The sequence below is a fragment of the Scyliorhinus canicula genome, chromosome 1 (genome assembly GCF_902713615.1).
Source record: "Scyliorhinus canicula chromosome 1, sScyCan1.1, whole genome shotgun sequence".
Classification (NCBI taxonomy): domain Eukaryota; kingdom Metazoa; phylum Chordata; class Chondrichthyes; order Carcharhiniformes; family Scyliorhinidae; genus Scyliorhinus; species Scyliorhinus canicula.
Window position 1 is genome coordinate 162,939,632 of NC_052146.1, and position 26,319 is coordinate 162,965,950.

General features: G+C 52.4%; 1 protein-coding gene across 5 annotated transcripts in view; it reads right to left on the bottom strand.

The window, feature by feature from the left end:
- The window catches only part of col16a1 (collagen, type XVI, alpha 1), a 476,156-nt gene that overhangs the window by 237,788 nt on the left and 212,049 nt on the right, over positions 1 to 26,319 (bottom strand). For all 5 annotated transcript variants that reach the window (XM_038801937.1, XM_038801918.1, XM_038801946.1 and 2 more), the window contains exons 16-20: positions 24,075 to 24,155; positions 22,636 to 22,674; positions 13,530 to 13,574; positions 11,215 to 11,250; positions 8,824 to 8,931 (exon numbers count right to left, since the gene is read on the bottom strand). In XM_038801937.1, coding sequence (XP_038657865.1) covers positions 8,824 to 8,931; positions 11,215 to 11,250; positions 13,530 to 13,574; positions 22,636 to 22,674; positions 24,075 to 24,155 — 309 coding nt within the window. The remainder of the gene's footprint in view (positions 1 to 8,823; positions 8,932 to 11,214; positions 11,251 to 13,529; positions 13,575 to 22,635; positions 22,675 to 24,074; positions 24,156 to 26,319) is intronic.

The following is a 26,319-nucleotide window of genomic DNA, read 5'->3' on the forward strand; positions in this document are numbered from 1 at the left end:
AACTTTGTGACTCGGGTACAATGCTCTGTCTGAATACTAGCATGTCTCTGACTCTCTCTGTTTACAAAATACTTTATTTTTTACCTTTTCCTTCGAAAGTAAATAACTTTACGCTTCCTCGTGTAATATTCCATCTGCTATGTTCTTGCAAGCTCACTTAACCTGTCTATACTGTTTTGAAGCCACTTTGTGGTCCCCTCATAGAGTATCATCAGCAACCTTGCACACTATCCCTTCATCTAAGTGTCATTTTCGGTGGGTTTGGCGGGGTGTTCCTCGTCGGCTTTTTGGATGAGATCCATGCCAGTATTGACTCACACTTAGGGCGCAATCTAACGAGAGAGGCACTAAGTGCAGAAGCGAGCGCGATTTGCCGGGTTCTTCCTAATGGCCGATCCAGCGAGACCACGACCGGAATCAAAGGTAAATTTGGGCCGATAATGATCCGTCACTGGCTTCATGGGGGAAATGACTGTCCCGCCAACTGATTCACCTGGACTGCACCCGGCAGCACCCCATTAACGAGGGAGAGCAGCACATAAACTGCTTCCTCTGAGCAAACTCCAGACAGCATGAAGCCAAGCCACCGCACAGACCAGCTCCACATTTCAGCAATGTCAAACAGCCCAACTGTTTGATGCAGCAGAGTTGAGGCGAGACATCCTGTTTCCCCGAGCGGGTTGGAGCTTCAGCCACAGCTCAGCCAGTGCCGCATGAGTGGCAGCAGCCATCAGCTCAGGGAGTGTCACATGAAGGACCGCAGTCCAATGACACAGAATTTCATAGAATTTACAGTGCAGAAGGAGGCCATTCAGGCTATTGTGTCTGCACAGTACCTTGGAAAGAGCACCCGACTTAAGCCCCATGCTCCACTCTATCCCCTTATGCCCGTAACCCAGGAACCCCACCTTACCTTTTTGGACACTAAGGGCAATTTATCGTGGCCAATCCACCTAGCCTGCACAACTTTGAACTGTGGGAGGAAACCAGAGCACCCAAAACCCACACAGACACTGGGAGACGTGCAGACTCCGCACAGACAGTGACCCAATCCGGGAATCGAACCTGGGACCTGGAGCTGTGAAGCAACTATACTAACCACTGTGGTACCGTTCTACCCATTAGAAGCTCAAGGACCTCCATCGGGCCGCACGGGTGAGTTGACATCAGCTCCCTGGCATCAGTCCCATGTGCCACCACCAAAGCTCCCCCCCAGCCCTGCAATGGACCGGCAGCTAGCACCGCACAAAGCAGTCACCCCCGCCGCCGCAGAATAATACCATGCCTGTGCCTTGGTACCCGCCAGCACACAACCTACCCATGCCCAGCAGTCGTGCTCACGCTTATCTCCCATCACAGAAACCCGATGCATGAAGCATGCTGCTCACAATGCCCTCTCTTTGTCCCCACAAGAGATGTTGGCGCATAACAGACGGGAAAGGGCCCAGGTGGGTAGCGGGGTGCTGGACATCAGAGTCCTCACCCCCTATTAATGTTCTATGTTCTATAGTGTAGAGGGACTTTAGAGGGGTTTCACAGCGCAACATCGAGGGCCGAAGGGCCTGTACTGCGCTGTAATGTTCAATGTTCTATGAGGAATGGACACTGGGGGTCACAGGATGTCAGGCATAATGATCCTTTCCTCTCACCACCACATGCACATTCTCTTGCAGGATCGCCATCGGATGGTGCCTGCCCTTCCTGGGTGTCTCTCCAACCCCCGCCTTCAGAGGAGAGCTCTGGACATGCCACCATCGAGGCATCAAAGCTATCACCCCCACCTTCCACCATCCTGTGAGCACTAGTGAGCACCACACAGCTGCTGATGCACATCATGTGGAGGCAGGAATGTCCAGGGAGACAGCAGCCGGAGCTCTGCTGGATCCCAGGACCCAACTGGGTCTCAGTCAGATGCCGAGCATCTGGACATGGTTATCCTGGAGCTGATGCAGATGCGAGGGTACGAGGGTCGTGTCAGAGGCACTCCATCAGGTCCACAGCTGATTAGAAGAGTCTCAAAGGCTCCACGTGCTGAACATTATCATAGAATTTACAGTGCAGAAGGAGGCCATTCGGCCCATCGAGTCTGCACCAGCTCTTGGTAAGAGCACCCTACCCAAGATTAACACCTCCACCCTATCCCCATAACCCAGTAACCCCACCCAACACTAATTTTGGATACTAAGGGCAATTTATCATGGCCAATCCACCTAACCTGTACATCTTTGGACTGTGGGAGGAAACCGGAGCACCCGGAGGAAACACACGCACACACGGGGAGGATGTGCAGACTCCGCACAGACAGTGACCCAAGCCAGAATCTAACCTGGGACCCTGGAGCTGTGAATCGATTGTGCTATCCACAATGCTACCGTGCTGGCCCTAATGAAGATGGCGGTGGCAATGCATGGCACCGAAGCCAACCCTGCTAGGGTGGCAATCACATTGGAAAGCCTGGAGCACGAAGACAGCATCATGAATGATGGTGTCCAAGGCATTGCCAGTCAGTGACTGCCATGGCTGAGGGCCTCGACATCATGTCCCAGTCATTATGGGACGTGTCCCAGATGCAGGTGGCCCTTGCCGGGGCACTGCAGAGCATGTCCCAGTCTCAAGTGGTCATTGCCGAGGTGCTCCAGAGCATCACCCAGTCACAGAGCAGCATCACCGAGGGCGCTCACTCCATGGTGCAGATAATGCGGGGCCACCAGGGCTGGAAGAGCCAAATGATTCAGCGGCCACTGGAGCTCATTCCAGCTGCACCTCTATTGCAAGGTGACCCCAGGGTCTTACGAGCATCGTCTGGGAGGAGGGAGTTCCGGAGGCCGACCAACAGGGAGATGACGGCAGTCTCCAGCTCTTCAGAGTGTGCCCACCCCTCCCAGGCTCCTGACAACGGCACAGCTCGGTGTCAGCGGGCAGAACAGGGTGGGGCGGCAAGGCGAATGTCACTGGCAAGGCAGCCGGGGCTGGTGAGATCAGAAACCAAACGGTGCCTAACGTGGATCCCAATTTCAGTCTCTCCCACAATCTAACTCGTAGGGTTCCACGCCAGGCACAACACTGCCGTTAGATCCCATCCACAGTCACTTTTTGCGGCCTTGGCAAATTTTTCCCCGGTCCAGCACACACTTCGAATGATTTTTATCACTGGGGAGCTGAACTCGCTGGCAAGCCTGGCTCCTCCGAGATAGAGCCACCAGTTTGAATGGATGCCCCACAACTGCCACTCACGGACACCCCCTCCTCCCCCCCTCCCCCACCCCTAGTGAGAACACACTCAATGGGGTCGCTAAGGGGCCCCCTTTTCAGGCCTCCCCACCATCCCTTTCGGGCACCTTCAGGATCCCCACCCCCTTTAGGATCCCCACCCTTGCACCCCCAATATTTATGATGCTCCTTCATAACCCCCCCACTCATTCACCCCTTGCATGGGCATGGCTCCCCCTCAGGCCCTGACCCTTGGCAGTGCCATCCTGGCATCCAGGCACCCTGGAACTGCCACTCTAGCACCCTGACAGTGCCCCATCCAGCCAAGGTGGCAGTGCCAAGGTTCGCGGGTGCCAAAAAGGCGAGTCTTGGACCACCCTGCCCTGTCCCCAACCACCCAGGGGTCTCCAATGGCCTGAGAAACCCGCAGGTGCTGTTACGCCTGGTGCACATTTGTGTAAACCAGTAATAAATGGCACCTGGTTGAGGCCTCACTGGGGAGACCGTTAGTTCCAGAGTGCTGGATAGTAAATCTCAATAAAAGACTTTGCAATACTTGGGTGCAAGGTTTTACTGGAGGATAAATCTGCAAATTCAGCATCCTTATCAGTTACAACAGATTGGTACAGGAGAAGACTTTGCTGCAATTAATGTTATCAGATAGAAACTAACCAGGCAGGGACACTCCCTTTCTTAAATGAGCTTTAAACAGCACTAACCGGGAAAAGGCCAGAGATGTGGAAAGTTAAGGAATAAGAACAATGACTCAAGAACAAGACAGGCCAATTAATGGTGAATGATAATTAGTTATTAGGGGCTGGATTGGCCGCTTCGAGATACCGGAAGTGAGAATTGTGATTGGGCGGAGAATCGTGTGAAATGGAAAAAATCCGTTTTGCGTCTTGGCATGGATCCTGACACACCACGCTTCAGTCCCTCGCTGACGGTGATATCGATGCGATGCTTCAGTCCCTCGCTGGCAGTGATATCGATGTTAGTGCCCGGCACTGATCCTGATGCCATGCTTCAGTCCCTCGCTGGCAGTGATATCGATGTTAGTGCCCGGCACTGATCCTGATGCCATGCTTCAGTCCCTCGCTGACGGTGATATCGATGCGATGCTTCAGTCCCTCGCTGACGGTGATATCGATGTTAGTGCCCGGCATTGATCCTGATGCCATGCTTCAGTCCCTCGCTGGCAGTGATATCGGTGTTAGTGCCCGGCATTGATCCTGATGCCATGCTTCAGTCCCTCGCTGACGGTGATATCAATGCCACGCTTCAGTCCCTCGCTGGCAGTGATATCGATGCCATGCTTCAGTCCCTCGCTGGCAGTGATATCGATGCCATGCTTCAGTCCCTCGCTGGCAGTGATATCGGTGTTAGTGCCCGGCATTGATCCTGATGCCATGCTTCAGTCCCTCGCTGACGGTGATATCGATGCCATGCTTCAGTCCCTCGCTGGCAGTGATATCGATGCGATGTTTCAGTCCCTCGCTGGCAGTGATATCGATGCGATGCTTCAGTCCCTCGCTGGCGGTGATATCGATGTTAGTGCCCGGCATTGATCCTGATGCCATGCTTCAGTCCCTCGCTGACGGTGATATCAATGTTAACGCCCGGCATTGATCCCAATGCCATGCTTCAGTCCCTCGCTGGCAGTGATATCGATGCCACGCTTCAGTCCCTCGCTGGCAGTGATATCGATGCCATGCTTCAGTCCCTCGCTGGCAGTGATATCGATGCGATGCTTCAGTCCCTCGCTGGCAGTGATATCGATGCGATGCTTCAGTCCCTCGCTGGCAGTGATATCGATGCCATGCTTCAGTCCCTCGCTGGCAGTGATATCGATGCGATGCTTCAGTCCCTCGCTGGCAGTGATATCGATGCCATGCTTCAGTCCCTCGCTGGCAGTGATATCGATGCGATGCTTCAGTCCCTCGCTGACGGTGATATCGATGCCATGCTTCAGTCCCTCGCTGGCAGTGATATCGATGCCACGCTTCAGTCCCTCGCTGGCAGTGATATCGATGCGATGCTTCAGTCCCTCGCTGACGGTGATATCGATGCCACGCTTCAGTCCCTCGCTGGCGGTGATATCGATGTTAGTGCCCTGCATTGATCCCAATGCCATGCTTCAGTCCCTCGCTGGCGGTGATATCGGTGTTAGTGTCCTGCACTGATCCTGATGCCATGCTTCAGTCCCTCGCTGGCGGTGATATCGGTGTTAGTGTCCTGCACTGATCCTGATGCCATGCTTCAGTCCCTCGCTGGCAGTGATATCGGTGTTAGTGTCCTGCACTGATCCTGATGCCATGCTTCAGTCCCTCGCTGACGGTGATATCAATGTTAGTGCCCGGCACTGATCCTGATGCCATGCTTCAGTCCCTCGCTGACGGTGATATCGATGCCATGCTTCAGTCCCTCGCTGGCAGTGATATCGATGCGATGCTTCAGTCCCTCGCTGGCAGTGATATCGATGCGATGCTTCAGTCCCTCGCTGGCAGTGTTATCGGTGTTAGTGCCCGGCACTGATCCTGATGCCATGCTTCAGTCCCTCGCTGGCAGTGATATCGGTGTTAGTGCCCGGCACTGATCCCGATGCCATGCTTCAGTCCCTCGCTGGCAGTGATATCGATGTTAGTGCCCGGCATTGATCCCGATGCCATGCTTCAGTCCCTCGCTGGCGGTGATATCGGTGTTAGTGCCCGGGATTGATCCCGATGCCATGCTTCAGTCCCTCGCTGACGGTGATATCAATGTTAGTGCCCGGCACTGATCCTGATGCCATGCTTCAGGACCTTGCTGGCGGTGATATCGATGTTAATGCCCGGCACTGATCCCAATGCCATGCTTCAGTCCCTCGCTGGCAGTGATATCGGTGTTAGTGCCCGGCATTGTTCCCGACACTGTGCTTCAGGACCTTGCTGGCGGTGATATTGATGTTAATGCCCGGCACTGATCCCGATGCCCCCTCGCAATTGGGGCGGCCTGGCTCAGACCGCATTGCTTCAGTACGTGGATTTGAATGCACACATTTGGTGCTCCTCACAGGCTCCTGGCTTTTCACTCTGCTGAGTGCTCACGGCATCCTGTAAATGCTCAGAGAGCCTCTGGTCATCTGGGATCCCACCCAGCCGCTCCTCTGAACACCCTCATACCCCAGCTGTACCATCAAAGGATGGGCATGGCCAATTCAATCACCGCCCCACCAGGTGTTGGCACGCATCGGAAGGGCTGCCCCACTGCAGAGGGATCAGCAGAGCTCACCGCAACCAGAGAACACCTGAAGCGTGGCCTATGGAACCCTCCCTGGCTCTCTGCCCCTCTCAGGCCAAAGGTCTAACCAGTGATCACACCCCTCAGGATCACCAGCTGTCCATTCCTGGTGAGGCTGGCAGCAGTGACTGCCTCTGCCACCACCTCCGAAGGCGCTGTTCATGGAGAGCGGACCCGAGTCTGCGGCCCATCCTGCGGAAGAGTGTATTCCTCTGCTCCTCACTGTCAAGGAGCTGTGAGTTCACCTCAGATTCCCGACCTTGGGGGGCAGGTCTCCTCTAAGTCACCTTCCTGGCTGCAGAGAGTGTGTGGTAAATGGAGCCCTTTAAAACAGTTCCAGCTGGCCGGCTCTTTGGCACTAAATCTGGCCCCAGCGATTAGAATGCCCGCGAGGCCGGGGATTGCTCTCAATGGGCGCCGGCAGAGTGCTGGCCCCTTTGCATACTGACTCACTTACCGAAAAGCACTCACAACGGAAGTGCGAATAGCACACATTTCAGTCCTGGAGGCAAAGTCTCCCAAACGGAGAATCCAGCCCCAGACGGTGCTACGGAACATACAGATGGCCAGGCACGAAAAAGGAAACAAAATATGGATATTGGAATAGTTAGGTTGGGAATCGAAGATTTGATCAACAAGTACTTGCACTCAAAACTTCAAACATTGAATTTCCTGGCCGAAACGCACAAGGTTTTAATTTGTTTCTGTGAAATATGTGTTTAGTCATTGTCAATAAGAGGTTTTGTCTTTGGAGGGCTGGTTAGCTCAGCCTGCTACCATGTGGATCAGATTAAAACCAAACACAGTTCAGCTCCTGTCCCGGAGCGACACGGGGCCTGTCTCCTAATCCCACACAGTAAACAAATCACAGCACTTTGCTGCGGTTCAGCAGATAATTGCCAAGGAGTTGCCTTTATGAGAATAATCAAGCAAGAGTATGCTTAATAAATCTGTGAACATCTACATTTACTACCATTTTGAGAGTAACAATAAGAACTCCCATCCTTTGACATCATGAGTCATCGCAGCTCTAGGACATCACTACAGCAGTTCCTCAGGAATGTATCTGAGGCCCAACCAACTTCAGCTGCTTCATCAATGACCTCCCTTCCATCATAAGCTCACAAGTGGGGATGTTTGCAGATGACTGAACAATGTTCAGCACCATTTGCGACTCCTCAGATAATGAAGCAGTCCGTGTCCAAATGCAGCAAGACCTGGGCAATATCCAGGCTTGGGCTGACAAGTGACAAGTTACATTCGTGAAACACAAGTGTCAGGCAATGACCATCTCCTACAAGGGAGGATGTAAATATTGCCCCTTGACATTCAATGGCATTACATTGTTGAATCCCCACTATCAACATCCTGGAGGTTACCACTGACCACACACTGAACTAGCCATATGGGGCGGCATGGTGGCACAGTGGTTCGCACTGCGGTCTCATAGCTCCAGGGACCAGGTTCAATTCTTGACTTGGGTGACTGTATATGTGGAGTTTGCACTTTCTCCCATGTCTGCGTGGGTTTCCTCCAGGTGCTCCGATTTCCTCCCACAGTCCAAAGTTGGGCAGGTTAGGTGGATTGGCCATGTTAAAGGTTAGGTGGGGGTACTGGGATAGGGTGGAGGCGTGGGCTTAAGTGGGTTGCTCTTTACAAAGGCCGGTGCAGGTTCAATGGGCTGAATGGCCTCCTTCTGCACTGTTAATTCTATATAAATACTGTGGCTACAAGAGCAGGTGAGAGGCTAAATATCCTGCAGTGAGGAACTCATTTCCTGACTCCCCAAAGCCTGTCCAGAAACTACAAGGCACAAGTCAGTTGTGTAATAGAATATTCTCCACTTGCCTAAATGAGTGTAGCTCAAACAACACTCAAGAAGCTCGACACCATCCAGGACAAAGCAGCCCCAATTAAATAATACCCCATCCACGACCTAAACATTCATGCCCTCCAGTAAACTGCACTGCAGCAACTCACCATGGCTCTTTCAACAACACGTTCCAAACCCACAACCTCTACCATCCAGAAGGACAAGGGCAGCAGATACCTGGGAACATCACCACCTGGAGACTCCCCTCTGAGCCATTCACCATCCTGACTTGGAAATATATCGACGTTCCTTCACTGTCGCGGAGTCGAAATCCTGGAATTCCATCCCTGACAGCGCTGTGGGTGTACTTAGACTACATGGACAGTAGTTCAAGAAGGCAGCTCACTCACCACCTTCTCAAGAGCAGTGAGGGATGGGCAATAAATATTGGCTTAGCCAACGATGCCCACATCCCATGGAATTTCTTTTTTTTAAATGAGAATTCAGAGGCAAACACTCACCGGTTTCCCAGGCTTCCTAGGATTGGATCCCTGAGTGTCACTTCCTGGAAATTTGCCATCAGCTCCAGTTCCCTCTGGATGTGTGGGGCAAACCCCACATTGATCTCCCTGTGGGCAATAAGATGGATTTCATTATCAGCTGTCACATCAGTCTCAGAAAGTCATCACTTTAAGACCAGAAAAAGAAACGAAGGAGCTGTGCTGCAAACTTTACAATGCAGGAGCCATGAGATTAAAAGCTGACAATTGAGAGTGTGGAGAGAAGATGGCGAGTGCGTGGTAGACACACAGAGACACAAAGTGTTCCGGCAGCCCTGGAGAACCAAAATATTCCAGGCACTTTGTGCCCTCTGGAGTGTCCATTTGTTTGGTGCTTGATGATGGATGTCTGTTAACTATTCACGGTGTATAATTAATTAAGCCTGGGTGTGATCACTGAGAGAAAGAGAGACAGTAACCTGAGGGTGGCTGCTGTTAGCCTGAGAGAAGACATTTTAAAATGTTGTAAATAAAGTTCTTACCCCCAGAGAAACATCTGCATATGCCTTGAAGTATAAAACACAACATTCTCCTCCCCACTTCTCCACACACAATCCCCTTACTCTCAATCTATTAAAATGCAACCGTGCTTTACCAGAGGCCCCAAGTGTACATCGCTCCTGGTGGGACTTGGGTACAATATTTGCACATGGCCCCTGGTTGGCAGGGGCACATATCTACACACCACCCCTTGAAGGTTTGGCTGAGATGTAAGATTGAGTGTAAGTTGTGGAAGTTAACTAGAACTAGAACAGTACAGCACAGAACAGGCCCTTCGGCCCTCAATGTTGTGCCGAGCAATGATCACCCTACTCAAGCCCACGTATCCACCCTATACCAGTAACCCAACAACCCCCATTAACATTATTTTTTAGGACACTAAGGGCAATTTAGCCTGGTCAATCCACCTAACCTGCACATCTTTGGACTGTGGGAGGAAACCGGAGCACCCGGAGGAAACCCACGCACACATGGGGAGGACGTGCAGACTCCGCACAGACAGTGCCCCAGCCGGGAATCGAACCTGGGACCCTGGAGCTGTGAAGCATTGATGCTAACCACCATGCTACCATGCTGCCCCTGGTGATTCAATTAAGCCCTGTAAATAGACACAAACTGAAACCGTGGTTGCTGGGTGAGGGGGTGCATGCTTGTAACATGCAACTTTGGCAAATAAATAATAGTGTGTAAAGCTTAGCCCCAGTTCTATCCAAGTAGCTTTCTGAAATAGAACACAACACGATCCTCCACCTCACTTTGGAAAAGATAAGAAACTGGGTGAATTTCTGGAGACATAGACATAGAACATTACAGCGCAGTACAGGCCCTTCGGCCCTCGAAGTTGCACCGACCTGTGAAACCCCTCTACACTATTCCCTTATCGTCCATATGCCTATCCAATGACCATTTGAATGCATTTAGTGTTGGCGAGTCCACTACTGTTGTAGGCAGGGCATTCCACGCCCTTACTACTAGACAGGATAAAGGAATATGATGAGCATGTGGGATGGTGATTAGTCAGAAACGTGAAGGACTTTTGGGCCTAGCGGTCTTATTTATTTCCTCAAGGTGAATGTTCTCTTAATTTTATACCCATTAAATCTATGTTCTGTAGCAACCCCCAATGGACTAGCCTATCTGTCTATGCAGGCAGCGTGGTAGCACAAGTGGATAGCACGGTGGCTTCACAGCGCCAGGGTCCCAGGTTCGATTCCCCACTGGGTCACTGTCTGTGTGGAGTCTGCACGTTCTCCCCACGTCTGCGTGCGTTTCCTCCAGGTGCTCCGGTTTCTTCCCACAGTCCAAAGACGTGCAGGTTCGGTGGATTGGCCATGCTAAATTGCCCTTAGTGACCAAAAAAAGGTTAGGAGGGGTTATTGGATTACGGGGATAGGGCGGATGTGAGGGCTTAAATGGGTCGGTGCAGACTCGATGGGCCGAATGGCCTCCTTCTGCACTGTATGCTCTATGTTCTATCAGCTTGGACAGCAAGTACTCGTGGACATTTTGACCTCGGGGGTCACTACAGCTCAGCAGGGCCCCACACTCATAGCTAAATACGTGCTGCAGGAGCCACTGGATCAGGGTCAGGAGCAGGATGTCCCACTGCCCACCTCAGAACTTCCCCTTCAGAGCCCACAGGTGTGGAGAACCCATTCAAGGCCGAGACCAGCTTGGTCAGTTAAGGCCCCGAATAGATCCTGATGTCTCTCGATTCTGTAGCACACCGAGCTAGGGAAACACCAAGCTTTCACAATCACTTTATGTTCTTTGGACTGATTCTACCTCACGGTGAACAATTGTGCATCCTAGCTGAATCTGCCAGTAGATGTTAGAATCACAGCGACTCACCTTTTCACCCTTTGCTCCCGATAATCCAGGTTTACCCTGAAAACAGAGATAATGACCAAGTTTAGACGTGAGTCAGAGGAGCCGATCAAACATTAAATATGAATGGCAACAGCCCACTGTCAGCAGCAATAATAGTGATCAGATCACACATTCAAATCAAATAATTTTACATTGCTGAGCGTAGAGGATTATTTGCAGTAGACTGCAGTCCCAGTCGCCCTGCACTAACAGATAATGAGTACAGTCATGGAGTTGAACTGGCACCTCTGAGGTTGGAGGTTCAGTGCTCACCAGCGCAAATTGTGATATTGAGTCCAATAACACTGATAACTTGTAGTCTGGCACCAACAAAAATATTAATTCAAAATCCAAATTACTCAGAAAAAAACCCCCAGCCTAGATTCCACATGACATGTTGCATTCACCATGCCCTCTGAAGTGGCAGAAGAACTCGCTCAATTGTTAAATAAAATCAGTACAAAACAGGACCAGAGGAACTCCAGTGTCTCAGGCACTGTGTATGGACAAAGCTTAGGCGATATCCCAAAGGCTTCCGTATGGGGACCGGTGTTCAAACCTGTGATAGTCTCACTCACGTCTCAAGCTGTCAATGTCCTAGACATATGGCGGCATGGTAGCACAATGGTTAACACTGCTGCATCACAGCGCCAGGGACCCGGGTTCAATTCCAACCTCAGGTGACTGTGTGGAGTTTGTATGTTCTCCCCGTGTCTGCGTGGGTTTCCTCCGGGTGCTCCGGTTTCCTCACACAGTCCAAAGATGTGCAGGTTAGGTGGATTGGCCATGATACATTTGCCCTGGGTGAGGCTGCGGGGATAGTGTGGGGTTTGGGCCTCGGTGGGGTTCTCATTCAGAGTGCCGGTACAAACCTGATGGGCCGAATGGCTTTCTTCTGCACTGTAGTGATTCTATGATTCTATTCTGTGATACTTCATCACCATCCCAGCAGGCGAGAGTGGTCACTTGTGAGACCTACATCTTTCACACATGCTACATTTTGACAGAATAATATGAATGTAAAAGGCAGACTTGAGGGTCCAATGTATTCCTGACACTCAAGTGGGAACACCACTGTTCCAGGGAGGGGGTGGGGGGTCGGTGCAAGGTAAACCTCGTTCGGGAGCTCAAACTGCTTGCTGGGGAAGGAGGCACAGTGAGGCGTCTGGCTGGGCCCTTCGATTATCAGAGTGGGGCGGGGGTCAGTCATGAGGTGTTGCGGATGAGGAATTTAATTTGACTATGTCCCACAAGTTATTTATGTAAGGGATATTTGCATCCTTGAGAGCAGACCACAATGATTGCATTGATTATCTGCTTGAGGATTTTCTTGATGATGATCAGGGACAAACTTGATGGGCCGAATTGCTTTCTTCTACACTGTAGTGATTCTATGATTCTATTCTATGATACTTCATCACCATCCCAGCAGGTGAGAGCGAGCAGAGGTGACCGATGGTGTGGTCACTTGTGAGACCTACATCTTCCACACATGCTACTTTTTGACAGAATAATATGAATGATCCCCGACCTTCTATACCGCTCCAGCCCGTCCTCTCCAACTATAATCCATCACATTTCTAACCCTCATCAACTCTGAAGAAGCGTCAGATAGAAGCAAAAAGTTAATTCTGTTTCTCTCCCACAGGCTAAATGACAGCATATAGGGAAGTCACCTTAGAATCATAAAATCATACAGTGTAGCAAGAGGCCATTCGGCCCATTGAATCTGCACTAACCCTCTGAAAGAGCACTTCACCCTAACCCACCTATCCCAATATCCCCTTAACCTGACCTATATATCCCTGGACACTAAGGGCAATTTATCATGGCCAATCCCATCTAACCTGCACATCTTTGGACTGTGGGAGGAAACCGGAGCACCGGGAGGAAACCCACGCAGACACAGGGAGATTGTACACTCCACACAGTCAGTCAGACCGGAATTGAACCTGGGTCCCTGACGCTGTGATGCAGCAGTGCTAACCACTGTACGACCATGCCACCCTTGAACTGGTGCCCTGCAATGTAATCGCATTTCCTGATCCTAACCCTGGAAACATAAGGCTCTCTCTGCACAGCCCCTATATTGATCTTTAATCTGTCCCGTCACATACTACAGACGCTTTCTCACCAGCTAGCCTCAATGGTCTCTCTCTGACTGCTATTCCTAATACACGTTTAGAAAATTGAATCGTGCTAATTCACTGGAATATGTTGATCCTGAAATGCACTTGTCACCTTGGATCACTGGGAAATTAACTTTTCCTTTCAAGTCATGGAAAAGTGATACTTACAGATTTTCCTGGGATGCCTGCAGGGCCTGGATCTCCGTCACCTCCCTAAAGAGGACAAGGATAATAATAATAACTTTATTATTGCCATAAGTAGGCCCACATTAACATTGCAATGCAGTTACCGTGAAAAGGCTCCAGTCACCATATTCCGGTACACAGAATGTTCGGGTACAAAGAGGGAGAATTCACTGTGTCCAATTCACCTAACAGCACGTCTTTCGGGACTTGTGGGAGGAAACCGGAGCACCCGGAGGAAACCCACGGAGACATGGCAGGTGAAAACACTGAAGAGAAAATGGAAGCTTAGAAGCTCCTCACTGCTATGTGACCAGAAAGAACCATCTCGGAAACCTGCAAGAAGCCAAAATCACCAACTTTGTCGAAGAAAGTCGCCTGCTGCGGTCTGGCCAGGGGAGGGTAGACATTCACAAAGTGAAGCACCACGTCCCCATCGCGGACTGTTAAGTGAAACAGATGGCCTGGCGCTGGCTGCTTGACCCCCAAGATCTCTGGCTGAAAATGCGGAGCCAACAAGATAGTCAGCCTGCCCAAACGTGGGGCCAAGTGACTCATGAATAATCCCCCTTACCACTCCAAGATCCACTTAGCTTTGTCTCCCAAGGGCATTGTGGGTTTCTTGCAGGAAGCACACCACATGCCTCCCATCCGGAGGGCACAGAAGCACTGGAATCGGTGATCGCGTCCCTGCTGCCGTGGATGTTGATGCTGGCTATGGTCACCACCATGTCAGTTGTAGTGCGTGTCCATCACCAATCAACCATAACTTAGTGCTCGGAGGGAGCAGAGGAGTGCCTGCCCCTCCACTCCCTCAGGAGCCCTGCGAGGAAGAGGACAGCTTGGCGCTGCTCCTCCTGGTCCTGGTCAAACTCCTGAGCCTCCTTGGCATTGGCACAGGTGGAGTCTAGGAACAGCCAGCTGTCCAGGGTCAGCCACATGCAGTCACAGTGACCGTGATGCTGTTTCAAAAAGGCCCAGAATTCCCCTGAGGGGGTGAGGGGGACTCGGTGCCAGATAGGAGGGCGCCCTCTGCCTTGCTGCCCTCCTCCTCGCCCAGCACCAAGCAGCCGTCCTCCTCCGGGCGGTCACCACCTGGGCCCAAGTCCCCCGCTACATGGAGTGTGGCAGGTGGCACAGGCCCACCGACTAGCCCTTGGCCCGAGTCGATCCCACCCCCAAGGACGACAGCGGGCGGGTTCACCGCCGGCATCTCCCAGGGCTCAGGGTCCGTGGGCGGCAGCGGCTCCGACCCCGCCTCCGCCCCCGGGTCACCGGACAGATCCGGGAAAAGCCCCGGAAACAGGTCCAGTATAGTAGCCGGGCATCCTCTGGCGTCAAGAGTTGGGATGGAGGGGGCGGGGGGGGGGGGCCTCTCTCACCGCCACCTACCCACGACCCAAAATTAAATGGGTCGCTGCTGCCCCCCGGCATTGAAAAATAAAAGGTGTCCGGTGTCCAAAACCCCACAGGGCAGAACAAGACCTCGGGGGTCACGTCTCCGCCCGGCCCCGAACCCACTCGCTCGGGGGGCAGTGACTACTCGGGCATCTTGGCGGTCCTGGTGGCCTTTTCGATTTCCTTCCTCGTGGGGCTGGGCGTGATGTTGAGGGGGATGTACTTGGGTGACACCTACCCCTCGCCTGAGGAGGGGGTAACAACATCTACCACCCCTCCCCACCCGGAGATGAGGGGTTGGGATCACCCGTCTGCTGGGTCCTCACCACTGTCCCACCCGTCCGCACCGACCAGCCCCTGGGGTTGTGGCGGGGCGGTAGCACCCACCGGCTCGGGGCCGCACACCTTGTCCCCACCACCCTCTGGAGCCCACATGGTGGTATCACTGCGGCCAGGATGTTTCAAGGTGGCAGTGACCCCCGAGCTGGACTGGACGTGCACAGGGTCCTTGGCCGTGTCGGGGCCAGAAGGGACCGCCGTGCCATCTTTCTTTTTAGGCGGTCTCTGGTCGCACAGAGGCTCCCTTTCCCCCTTGCCAGCAGTCGTGGTGTTGTCAGGGGCTGGCTGCTTCTCCCCCCACCTTCCCCCTGCACGGGGAGGGGGGGGGCAGACAAAGAGGTGGTGGTGGAAGAGGGGACGGCAGTGCCAGCCGCGCCCACCTTGCTGGTGATAGTAGTGGCGGCCGCAAGGGCGGGGCAGTCGTGACGAAGGTGCCCCACCCCACTGCAGGCGTGGCACCGCATGCTGTCCGCAAACCAGGAGATTTTGTAGGACTCCCCCTGGTGGGAGACCTCAAAACTCCGCTCCGTTACCTCCTCCCGGGCCAGGTGGACAATACCCTGGCGCCGGAAGGAGTAAATATGATGGAGGGAGGGATCCCTCAGCCCCAGTGTGAGCAGCGCCACCCCAGATCTAACCTCCCCCAGTAGGTAGGGGGGTAGGGGGGTAGGGGAGGAGGATCTCAGTGGGGAGGTAGGGCAGGACATTGGAAAGAATAATACGCTCGGCGGTGGCGCATCCCACCAACTGTGAGCCCCTTTTCCAGGACATGGTGGACCGCTCGCTCGGCCCGCAGGAAAAACACGGCTTTGCCATACATCCGGGAGCCAGCTACGATGGACGAGAGGCTGACAACTCAGGTCATGGGGTCACCCGTCTTGATGGTCATGGTGGGGTGGGCATGGCATTTTACCCCCAACCGCCTCGTCAACAGGCGGAAGGGTGACTAGGCTGCGGGGTCAGCGGAGGATTTGGAGGCTTCCTTCCCCGTATAGGTGGTTTACGACTGCCCCGTCCCCGGCAGGGTGGAGGATGCCTTCGAAAGAGAGGGCGGAGGAAAGAGAGAGAGAGAGAGGGCAGGGGAAAGAGAGAGCGAGGGCAGTGGAAAGAGAGAGCGAGGGCAGAGGAAAGAGAGAGAGAGGGCAGAGGAAAGAGAGAGAGAGGGCAGAGGAAAGAGAGAGGGCAGAGGAAAGAGAGAGCGAGGGCAGAGGAAAGAGAGAGAGAGAGGGCAGAGGAAAGAGAGAGAGAGGGGGCAGAGGAAAGAGAGAGAGGGGGCAGAGGAAAGAGAGAGAGAGAGGGCAGAGGAAAGAGAGAGAGAGAGGGCAGCGGAAAGAGAGAGAGAGAGGGCAGAGGAAAGAGAGAGAGAGAGGGCAGAGGAAAGAGAGAGAGAGAGGGCAGAGGAAAGAGAGAGAGAGGGCAGAGGAAAGAGAGAGAGAGGGCAGGAAGAGAGAGAGGGCAGAGGAAGAGAGAGAGAGGGCAGAGGAAAGAGAGAGAGAAAGTGGGGCAGCACGGTAGCATGGTGGTTAGCATAAATGCTTCACAGCTCCAGGGTCCCAGGTTCGATTCCCGGCTGGGTCACTGTCTGTGTGGAGTCTGCACGTCCTCCCCGTGTGTGCGTGGGTTTCCTCCGGGTGCTCCCGTTTCCTCCCACAGTCCAAAGATGTGCGTGTTAGGTGGATTGGTCATGCTAAATTGCCCGTAGTGTCCTAAAAAGTAAGGTTAGGGGAGGGTTGGGTTACAGGTATAGGGTGGGTTTGAGTAGGGTGATCATTGCTCGGCACAACATCGAGGGCTGAAGGGCCTGTTCTGTACTGTACTGTTCCATGTTCTATGTCGAAAGAGAGAGAGAGAGGGCAGAGGAAAGAGAGAGAGCGAGGGCAGAGGAAAGAGAGAGGGCAGAGGAAAGAGAGGAAAGAGAGAGGGCAGAGGAAAGAGAGAGAGGGCAGAGGGAGAGAGAGAGGGAAGAGAGGGAGAGGGCAGAGGAAAGAAAGAGGGCAGAGGAAAGAGAGAGAGAGGGCAGAGGAGAGAGAGACAGAGGGCAGAGGAAAGAGAGAGAGAGGGCAGAGGAGAGAGAGAGAGAGAGGGCAGAGGAAAGAGAGAGAGAGCTTGAAGAGGCCTTCACTCCAGGATGGGGTCTAGCTGTTGTCAGGCAGATCTAGGGAAAGGAAAAGGAAGGAGGAGGGGAGGGGGAGGTGGAGGTGGAAAGGTAGCACTCCTCCTTTTTCCCCTGTTTCAGGCAGCATTGAAATATCTCTCTTCCTTCTCGCTGACTGACCTCCCTCCTCTCTCCTCCCAGTTGGTAGATAGGTTTGAGCAGAAGCCACAACATCAGGAACAAAGCAGCCACAACAAACAGCAGCAGTAGCAAAGCAGCAGCACCTCTACCCCCTCACAGCAGCAGAGTGAGTATGAGCTGCCCCAATGAGGAGATCGGAGAAATCATTAGCAGAGTCACCTGGCCTGTGTGGAACACGCAAGAGGTGTGGAGCAGTGGTGAAGTACTGCTGCTGAAAATGAAAATCCCTTATTGTCACGAGTAGGCTTCAATGAAGTTACTGTGAAAAGCCCCTAGTCGCCACATTCCGGCGCCTGTCCGGGGAGGCTGGTACGGGAATCGAACCGTGCTGCTGGCCTGCTTGGTCGCCGTAGTAATTATATAATTGTGAATAAAGTTACTTTCTTTTAATTCTGCAAACTCATGCTGGATTATTCGTGCCCCTCACAAACCTGACGATGAGGATGGGATGCCTTTGATGCTGTACTGAGAAAGTTGGAACCAGTACTCACAACGGATGTTACTACTTCTGAGTGAATAACATCACTGAATGCGAGCGGCAGGTGGTCATTTTGCTCACCGCCTGAGGCCCGCATACGTTTGGGGTGATTAGGAGCCTTATGTACCCACTGCGCCGGACACCAAGATGTTTGATGAACTTGTGACCTTGATGGAGCAACATTTTAACCCAACCCCATCCACAATAGTCCAGCGTTACCGGTTTAATACCGCTGAGAGGACCCCAGGGAAATCCCTTGCCGAGTTTCTATCCAGGCTACGCAAGATTGCGGAGTACTGTGACTATGGTGAGACCTTGTCAGAAATGTTACGCGATCATTTGGTTTGCGGTATTAACAACACGGCCAGCCAGAGAAAGTGGTTAGCTGAGTTGGCATTGACTTTTCAACAGGCCATTCAAATAGTATTGTCCCGAGAGAGCGCAGAACGGGGAGTGCAGGAGCTACAGGGAGTGGAGGTGCATGCCTTGGGGCATGCATCCATCCATCCAATCCAAATCCTTCCAATCCAAATCCAATCCAAGCCCTTCCATCCAAAAATGTTTCTCCGCACGCCTGCCTTACCTTGGCGGGGCGGCGTCCGGATCGACACTAGTGGCCACCGGACGTTCCTCCCAAAGGGAGCCTTCTCCAGAACCAATGGATGAGGAGCCATGTCAGTGTCGGACCTGTGGCCATTACGGACCCTGGTCCTGGGGACGCAAGAGGCGCTGTCGTTCCAACAGAAACTGGGGTCAGCCCAGAGGCCGTGCTTTCCATTTGGATGAACCTGCGGGGACTCCTCCCAAGGATGTGGAGATGACGGACGACTGCCTGAAGCTGCTGGTTTAGCACAGTGGGCTAAACAGCTGGCTTGTACTGCAGAACAATGCCAGCAGCACGAGTTCAATTCCCCGAACAGGCGCCAGAATGTGGTGGCTAGGGGCTTTTCACAGTAACTTAATTGAAGCCTACTTGCGACAATAAGCAATTATTATTATTATTATTATTGTGTGACAGCTCCCTGAGTGGCCCCCATTAAGGTGACGGTACAGGTCAATGGTCACCCGTTTGAGGTGGAGTTGGACACTGGCGCAGTGGTCTCCGTGATTGCCCAGAGGACATTCGACCACATCAAACAAGGTATTAACCGATAAACAGGCCAGGTTGGCCACTTATACGGGGGGAACCATTAGACATTGCTGGAGCTATGATAACCCCTGTTGCTTATGAATGCCAGGAGAGGCGTTTCCCGCTTATCATGGTGCCCAGCCTGTTGGGTCGGGACTGGCTGTACCATTTGCGGCTGCAGTGGCAGCACATTCTTCAAACAGGTTCTGGTGGTCCTAGGATGGTACCTAGATGTATTCTAGCTCGCTTTGGGGGGGAAAAAGGGGCCATAGCCCGTATCCAGGTTGAACCGGGAGCCATGCTGCGCTATTTCCGGGTGCGCCTTGCTCAAGAAGGTAGAAGCGGAGTTCACACATTTGGAGTCCTTGGGTATTATCAGGCTTATCCATTTGGCCGACTGGGCAGCACCAGTTGTACCAGTAATGAAGCCAGATGCCATGGTTCGCTTGTGCAGTGACTATAAACGTACAGTGAATTCGGCTTCCCGCCTCGACCGATATCCAATGCCCCGCATAGAAGATCTCTACGCGAAGCTTGCAGGCGAATTCTCATTCACAAAATTTGAAATGAGTCACGCCTACCTACAGATGGAGCTGGACCCTGCCTCCCGGCCATATGTAACGATTAATACACAGGGGTCTGTGTGAATATACACAGTTGCCCTTTGCAGTATCTTCTGCCTGCGCTATCTTTTCACATGTCATGGAGGGCATCGAGATGTTTATCACATGTAGCTGTTTACTCAGAGAACGTTTTAATTAATCGGAGCAGGAAAATTTGAAAGCTGTCCTTAGACGCTCCTCAGAGGCTGGAGTCCGTTTACGTCGTACAAAGTGTGTCTTTCAGGTGAAGGAAGTGGTCTACCTGGGTTATTAGGTGGACCGCGAAAGTTTGCACCCCGTCACAGAGAAGGTGCGTGAAATTCAACAGGCTCCCTGCCCCAACTGACACTGCACATCTTCGTTCTTTTCTCGGCCTCATAAACTATTACGAGAAGTTCCTCCCCAATCTGGCAACTACGCTGGCCCCGTTGCACCTTCTGCTAAAGAAGAATCACACCTGGGTTTGGGGTCAGCCGCAAGAAACCGCTTTCCGGTGGGTGAAACAGCAATTGTCGTTGTCTTGGTTACTAACCCACTATGATCCTGGAAAGCCTTTGCTCATCACATGTGATGCATTCCCGTATGGTATTGGGGCTGTCCTGTCCCACAAGATGGAGAACGGGGCCGAGCGGCCGATAGCTTTTGCCACCCGCACATGGACTGCAGCAGATCGAGAAGGAGGGCCTGGCGGTGGTCTTTGCGGTGAAACGCTTCCACCAGTACGTTTATGGCCGCCACTTCACTATCGTGACTGACCATAAGCCTCTGCTGAGACTTTTCTGAGAGAATAAGCCAATGCCACTCATTGCTTCCGCACGGATCCAGCGCTGGGCTTTGTTACTCGCTGCCTACAAGTATTCTCTGGAGCATAAACCAGGGGCCCAGATAGCGATGGCTGATGCACTGAGCCGATTGCCTTTATCGACCGACCCCATGTTGACCCCCACGACCGGTGAGGTTGTTGCAACCCTAAATTTTATGGACACCTTGCCTGTCCCGGCATCACAGATCTGTGAGTGGACCCAGACAGAGACAGTCCTGTCAAAGGTTCGGCACATAGTCCAGTATGGTGGGCAGCATAGACAGCTCACAGACGAGTTGCAGGCATTTTCCTCCAAGCTGTCCGAATTCAGCGTGGAAGACGGCATCCTTTTGTGGGGGACACGTGTGATTGTCCCGGAAAAAGGACAGGAGCTGATATTAAAGGACTTGCACAATGAGCATCCGGGTGTGACCAAAATGGAAATGTTAGCCCGGAGTTATGTCTGGTGGCCAGGCCTCGACACCGACATTGAGAAGGTGGCCCAAAACTGCTCCATTTGCCAGGAGCATCAGAAGCTTCCGCCGGCCGCGCCCCTACATCACTGGGAATGGCCAGGGCAGCCTTGGGCGCGCTTGTATGCGGATTTCGTCAGCCCTTTTCAAGGATCCTGTTCCTTTTATTAATTGATGCCCAGTCTAAATGGCTGGAGGTGCATAAGACAGTAGGCACAACATCCTGCGCAACAATTGAGAAGATGCATTTGTTTATCAGCACGCATGGCCTCCCCGAGGGGCTGGTCACAGACAATGGCACTCCTCTTACAAGTGAGGAGTTTGCGAGGTTCATGAAGATGAACAGGTTAAGGGGGGGGTTGTTGGGTTACAGGTAGATACGTGGGTTTGATTAGGGTGATCATTGCTCGGCACAACATCGAGGGCCGAAGGGCCTGTTCTGTGCTGTACTGTTCTATGTTCTAACAGCATACGCCATATCAGCACCGTTCCATATCACCCGGCTTCCAATGGATTGGCAGAGTGCACAGTGTAGACATTCAAACGGGGCCTAAAGAAACAGTCTTCCGGGTCCATGGACACTAGACTGGCTCGTTTTTTCTTTTCGTTAAGGACCACTCCATATGTGGTGACTGGGGTCGCTCCCGCAGAACTCCTAATGGACCGGAGACTTCTCACCCGCCTTAGCATGGTTTTCCCGGACATAGGCGCAAACGTACGCCGCACACAAGAACGGCAGGGACATGGCCTTTCTCAGCATCGGCCGATTCGGCAGTTTGCGCCCGGTGACCCAGTGTTCATTCGGAATTTTGATGGTGGTGCCCAATGGGTCCTTGGCATTATCTTTCAACGAATGGGCCCGATCTCTTACCAGGTGCAAGCCCAGAGTCATCTCTAGCGCAAGCATGTAGACCATGTTTGGTCCAGAAGGCTATCTCTTCCACAGATTCCCCACCCGCGGAGCTCACTTATACAGCCGCGGAGACCAGACACAGTGGAGGATCATCCTCACGATCTTCCTCTGGCGACCCACTCAAAGCCTGCGCATTGTCGAACCGCGGTTGGAGATAGGGACGTCGAGATGACGGAGGCAGTGGACTCCGACTCCGAGATAGAGACACAGGACAACTCCGACTGGGGACTAATGGCAATCCCACAATATTTTGTGAGTATGAGCTCCCCCAATGAGGGAAGTGGAGAAATCATTAGTAGTCACCTGCATAAATAGAGCTGGCCAGTGTGGAACCAGCTAGAAAGGAGTGAGCAGTGGTGGAGCACTGCCGCTGTTGTATATATACGTAATTGTAAATAAAGTTATTTCTTTCGATTCTACAAACACGTGTTGGATTCTTTGTGGCCCTCACAAAAGTTAGAAACTCACTGTAGGTGGAGTGAACCCACTGGCAACTATTAACTAATGATACAGAGCAGGGCAGTGAAGAAGGAGGCGGCAATAACCGAGATTCTCGAGTTTGTGATTAACGGATTTGAGGCTGCAGAAATGGACGGGCTGAGCAGGAGTTCCTGGTCAGGAGATTAGAGCTGGAGAAGGCCGATTTCCTGAATGAACTCACCGTGTCTCCTTTGGGTCCGGCTGGGCCTCCAGGTTTTCCCTATGGAACATAAAAATAAACAAATGTTAGAACAGCGTTAATCAGCGTAGGTCAAACTCTTTGTCACAGGAAAGGCGGAACAAAGGAGGTAAACATGAGCTTGATCGCCTTTTACTCAAACACAGAGGAGCAGAGATCTGGAATAAGGTTAAAATTCACAACGAACAGAAAACAGTAAAAATTAACAATATCCCGGGGAAAATCTTTCATCAGAGCTGGAAACTGTAAAACCAGGAGCGGAATCAGCAGAGAGCAGGGAAGGAGGGAGCATCACCAACTCTCCACACTTTTCTCTGAGTATCCAGGAATTGATTTCCAGGACTGAGCAACACCAGGGTGAAAGGTCAGAGAGGCACGAAACAAAATTACTGACGGGATTCTCCCTTTCTCCCCCCCCAGCTGCATGTTTCTTGGCGACCGGTCATTCACTTACAGCAGGATCTCTCTTCCCGTCGCCTGCCAATGGGATTTCCCATTGAAGCCATCCACACCACTGGGTAACCCGTGGTCGAGGATGTGGTGCTGACAGGAAAAGATAATCCCAACAGCCGAAGAATTCCAGACCATGTTTTCCATTTCAACACTTTCATTTAGCTTTATGGAAAATGGGTTAAGTGAACGGTGTGACTGCCTGATGGGAGGGTGGAGGGAGGGTAATGAGGGGGAGGGGCGAGGGAGAGGGAGGTGAGTGGGAGCAGGTGGGGTGGGGAGGGGAAGGAAAACAGGGTGAGGGTAGTGAGGAAAATAGGAAAAGGGAGGGATAGGATGATGGGAAGATAGGAGTGCAGGGAGAGGAGGAGGGGAGGATGGTGGTGAGGGGAAGGGGATGGGAGGAAAAAGAAGGGGTCCTGACGGGAGAGGGTGAGGGTGCGTGGAAGGGGAGGCACTAGGGGAGGGGAGGAGAGGGGAGGGGACGGGAATAGTTAAGGATGTTGCAGTGGGGCGGGGGGGGGGAGTGAATGGGGAGGTGAAGGGAGAGGGAATACGGAGGAAAGCGGATAGTATGTGGGGGAGTGGGGAATAGTAAGGTGGAGATAAGGGGGGCGGAGGAAATGCAAAGACAGGAGGGGAGGGGAGTGGAGGGGATGAGGTGTGGGGAGGAGGAACATGTGGCCCTTTCAAGGGGAAAGAGAAAGAGAATGATCACTGCAGCTTCTGATAGCCTGTTCGGCCTTTAGGAGACATGCTGCACAACACCACCACTGCTACCCCTGCCCCAATTGAAGCAAGGCTCATTCCATTGGGAATCTCAGGGGGGAGATGGTCAGGCTCACAGTGTACTGGATACTTTCCCCACGCTGAGCATGCTGTAATAACACTTGGCTGAACACCCCCTTCTGCTGTCTAACCTGGTAAAGGTGCCCTCTGCTGCTGGAGTTTGTTCTGCAACCAGCACTCACCGGTTTTCCTGGTAGTCCTGGGTCTCCCGGCGATCCTGGTTCACCAGCCAATCCCTCTGGCCCAACTGGTCCTGGGTCTCCCTAATTTTGAAAAAATATTTTTATTGGAGATTTTCCATTTTACAATAAACTTTACAATAAACCCATATTACCCACAGCAGCTGACGCATAAAACCAACATAACAAAAGTCCCCAGTGAATTGTACCCACCCCATCCACCAGAGAAGAAAAAAACTGAAAAGAAACAGAACAAAATTAACTACCAACCCCCCACCCCGCCCCACACACAGCAACTGCAGTGACTAATTCCTCGGCAATGAATGGTTGCCATCTCTGATAGAACCCTACAACCGACCCCCTAACGGTGCACTTGACTTTCTCCAGGTATAAGAATTCCATTAGGTCACCTAACCATACCGAGGTACTGAGCGGAGGTACTCCACGCCTGCAGAACCAACCTCCGGGCAATCAGCAAGGCAAAGGCAAGGATACCTGCCTTCACCACACCCCCGTTTGTAAATCCTGCCAGTCTGACACTCCAAAAATGGCCACTAGAGACAAGGCTTCAGTTCGATATTCAGAATCGCTGACACGGTATTGAAGATGGAGACCCAAAACCTTAGCAGTTTGGGGCAAGGCCAGAACATGTGTGTGATTGGCTGGTCCCCCAGAACATCAGTTGCACCTGTCTTCTACCTCTGGGGAAAACAAACACTCATCTTAGCTTTGCTCAGGTGCACCCTGTGCACCACCTTAAACTGGATCCGACCAAGCGAGCACTTTTCCAGGAGACAGAAGCGAGCACTTTTCCAGGAGACACATCCGGAGTGAGACTCATACAGAGTGAGAGATTTAAACTTGGTAATTTGGTGCAGTGAGGTAATTCGGTGCAGCGTGTGAGGAGGTGCTTTTTAACCCTGGTAAGTGACTGGTAAGTAGTCTCTCTTTTTCTTTTCATTGTCTAATTTATTTATTTTTATTTTGAAATTCTAGTTGTTTAAGTTTACCAAGGGTTTAAGACATGGCAGGAGATCCCAGACCCGTGTCATGCTCCTCGTGTGCGATGTGGGAGCTCAGGGACACGTCCACTGTCCCTGGCTCCTTCACGTGCAAGAAGTGTGTTCAGTTGCAGCTCTTGTTAGACCGCTTGACGGCTCTGGAGCTGCGGATGGACTCACTTTGGAGCATCCGCGATGCTGAGGAGGTCGTGGATAGCACGTTTAGCGAGTTGGTCACACCGCAGGTGAAGGTTACTGAGGGAGATAGAAAATGGGTGACCAAAAGAAAGAGCAAGAGTAGGAAGGCAGTGCAGGTGTCCCCTGCGGTCATCTCCCTGCAAAACAGATATACCGCTTTGGATACTGTTGAGGGAGATGGCTCACCAGGGGAAGGCAGCAGCAGCCAGGTTCATGGCACCGTGGCTGGCTCTGCTGCACAGCAGGGCAGGAAGAAAAATGGCAGGGCTATAGTGATAGGGGACTCGATCGTAAGGGGAATAGACAGGCGGTTCTGTGGACGCAATCGAGACTCCAGGGTGGTATGTTGCCTCCCTGGTGCAAGGGTCAAGGATGTCTCGGAGCGGCTGCAGGACATTCTGGGGGGGGGGGGGGGGGGGTGAACAGCCAGCTGTCGTGGTGCACATAGGCACCAACGATATAGGTAAAAAACGGGATGAGGTCCTACAAGCGGAATTCAGGGAGTTAGGAGTTAAACTAAAAAGTAGGACCTCAAAGGTAGTAATCTCAGGATTGCTACCAGTGCCACGAGCTAGTCAGAGTAGGAATGTCAGGATAGATAGGATGAATGCGTGGCTCGAGAGATGGTGCGAGAGGGAGGGATTCAAATTCCTGGGGCATTGGGATCGGTTCTGGGGGAGGTGGGACCAGTACAAACCGGACGGTCTGCACTTGGGCAGGACTGGAACCGATGTCCTGGGGGGGGGGGTGTTTTCTAAAGCTGTTGGGGAGGGTTTAAACTAATGTGGCAGGGGGATGGGAACCAATGCTGGAAGTTGGAAGGTAGTAAAACAGGGACAGAAACAAAAGGAAGTAAGGGGAAAAGTGCAAGGCAGAGAAGACATAGTCAGAAATCCATAAGGGCGACAGTACAAGGTACAGTGACTGAGGAGAGCACAGTGAATAGGCCCAGTAATAACAAAAGGAATAAAACTGGAGATGTTAAGATTCAAAACAGAGGTAAAAAAACCAACATAAGTGTACTTTACCTGAATGCTCGTAGTATTCGG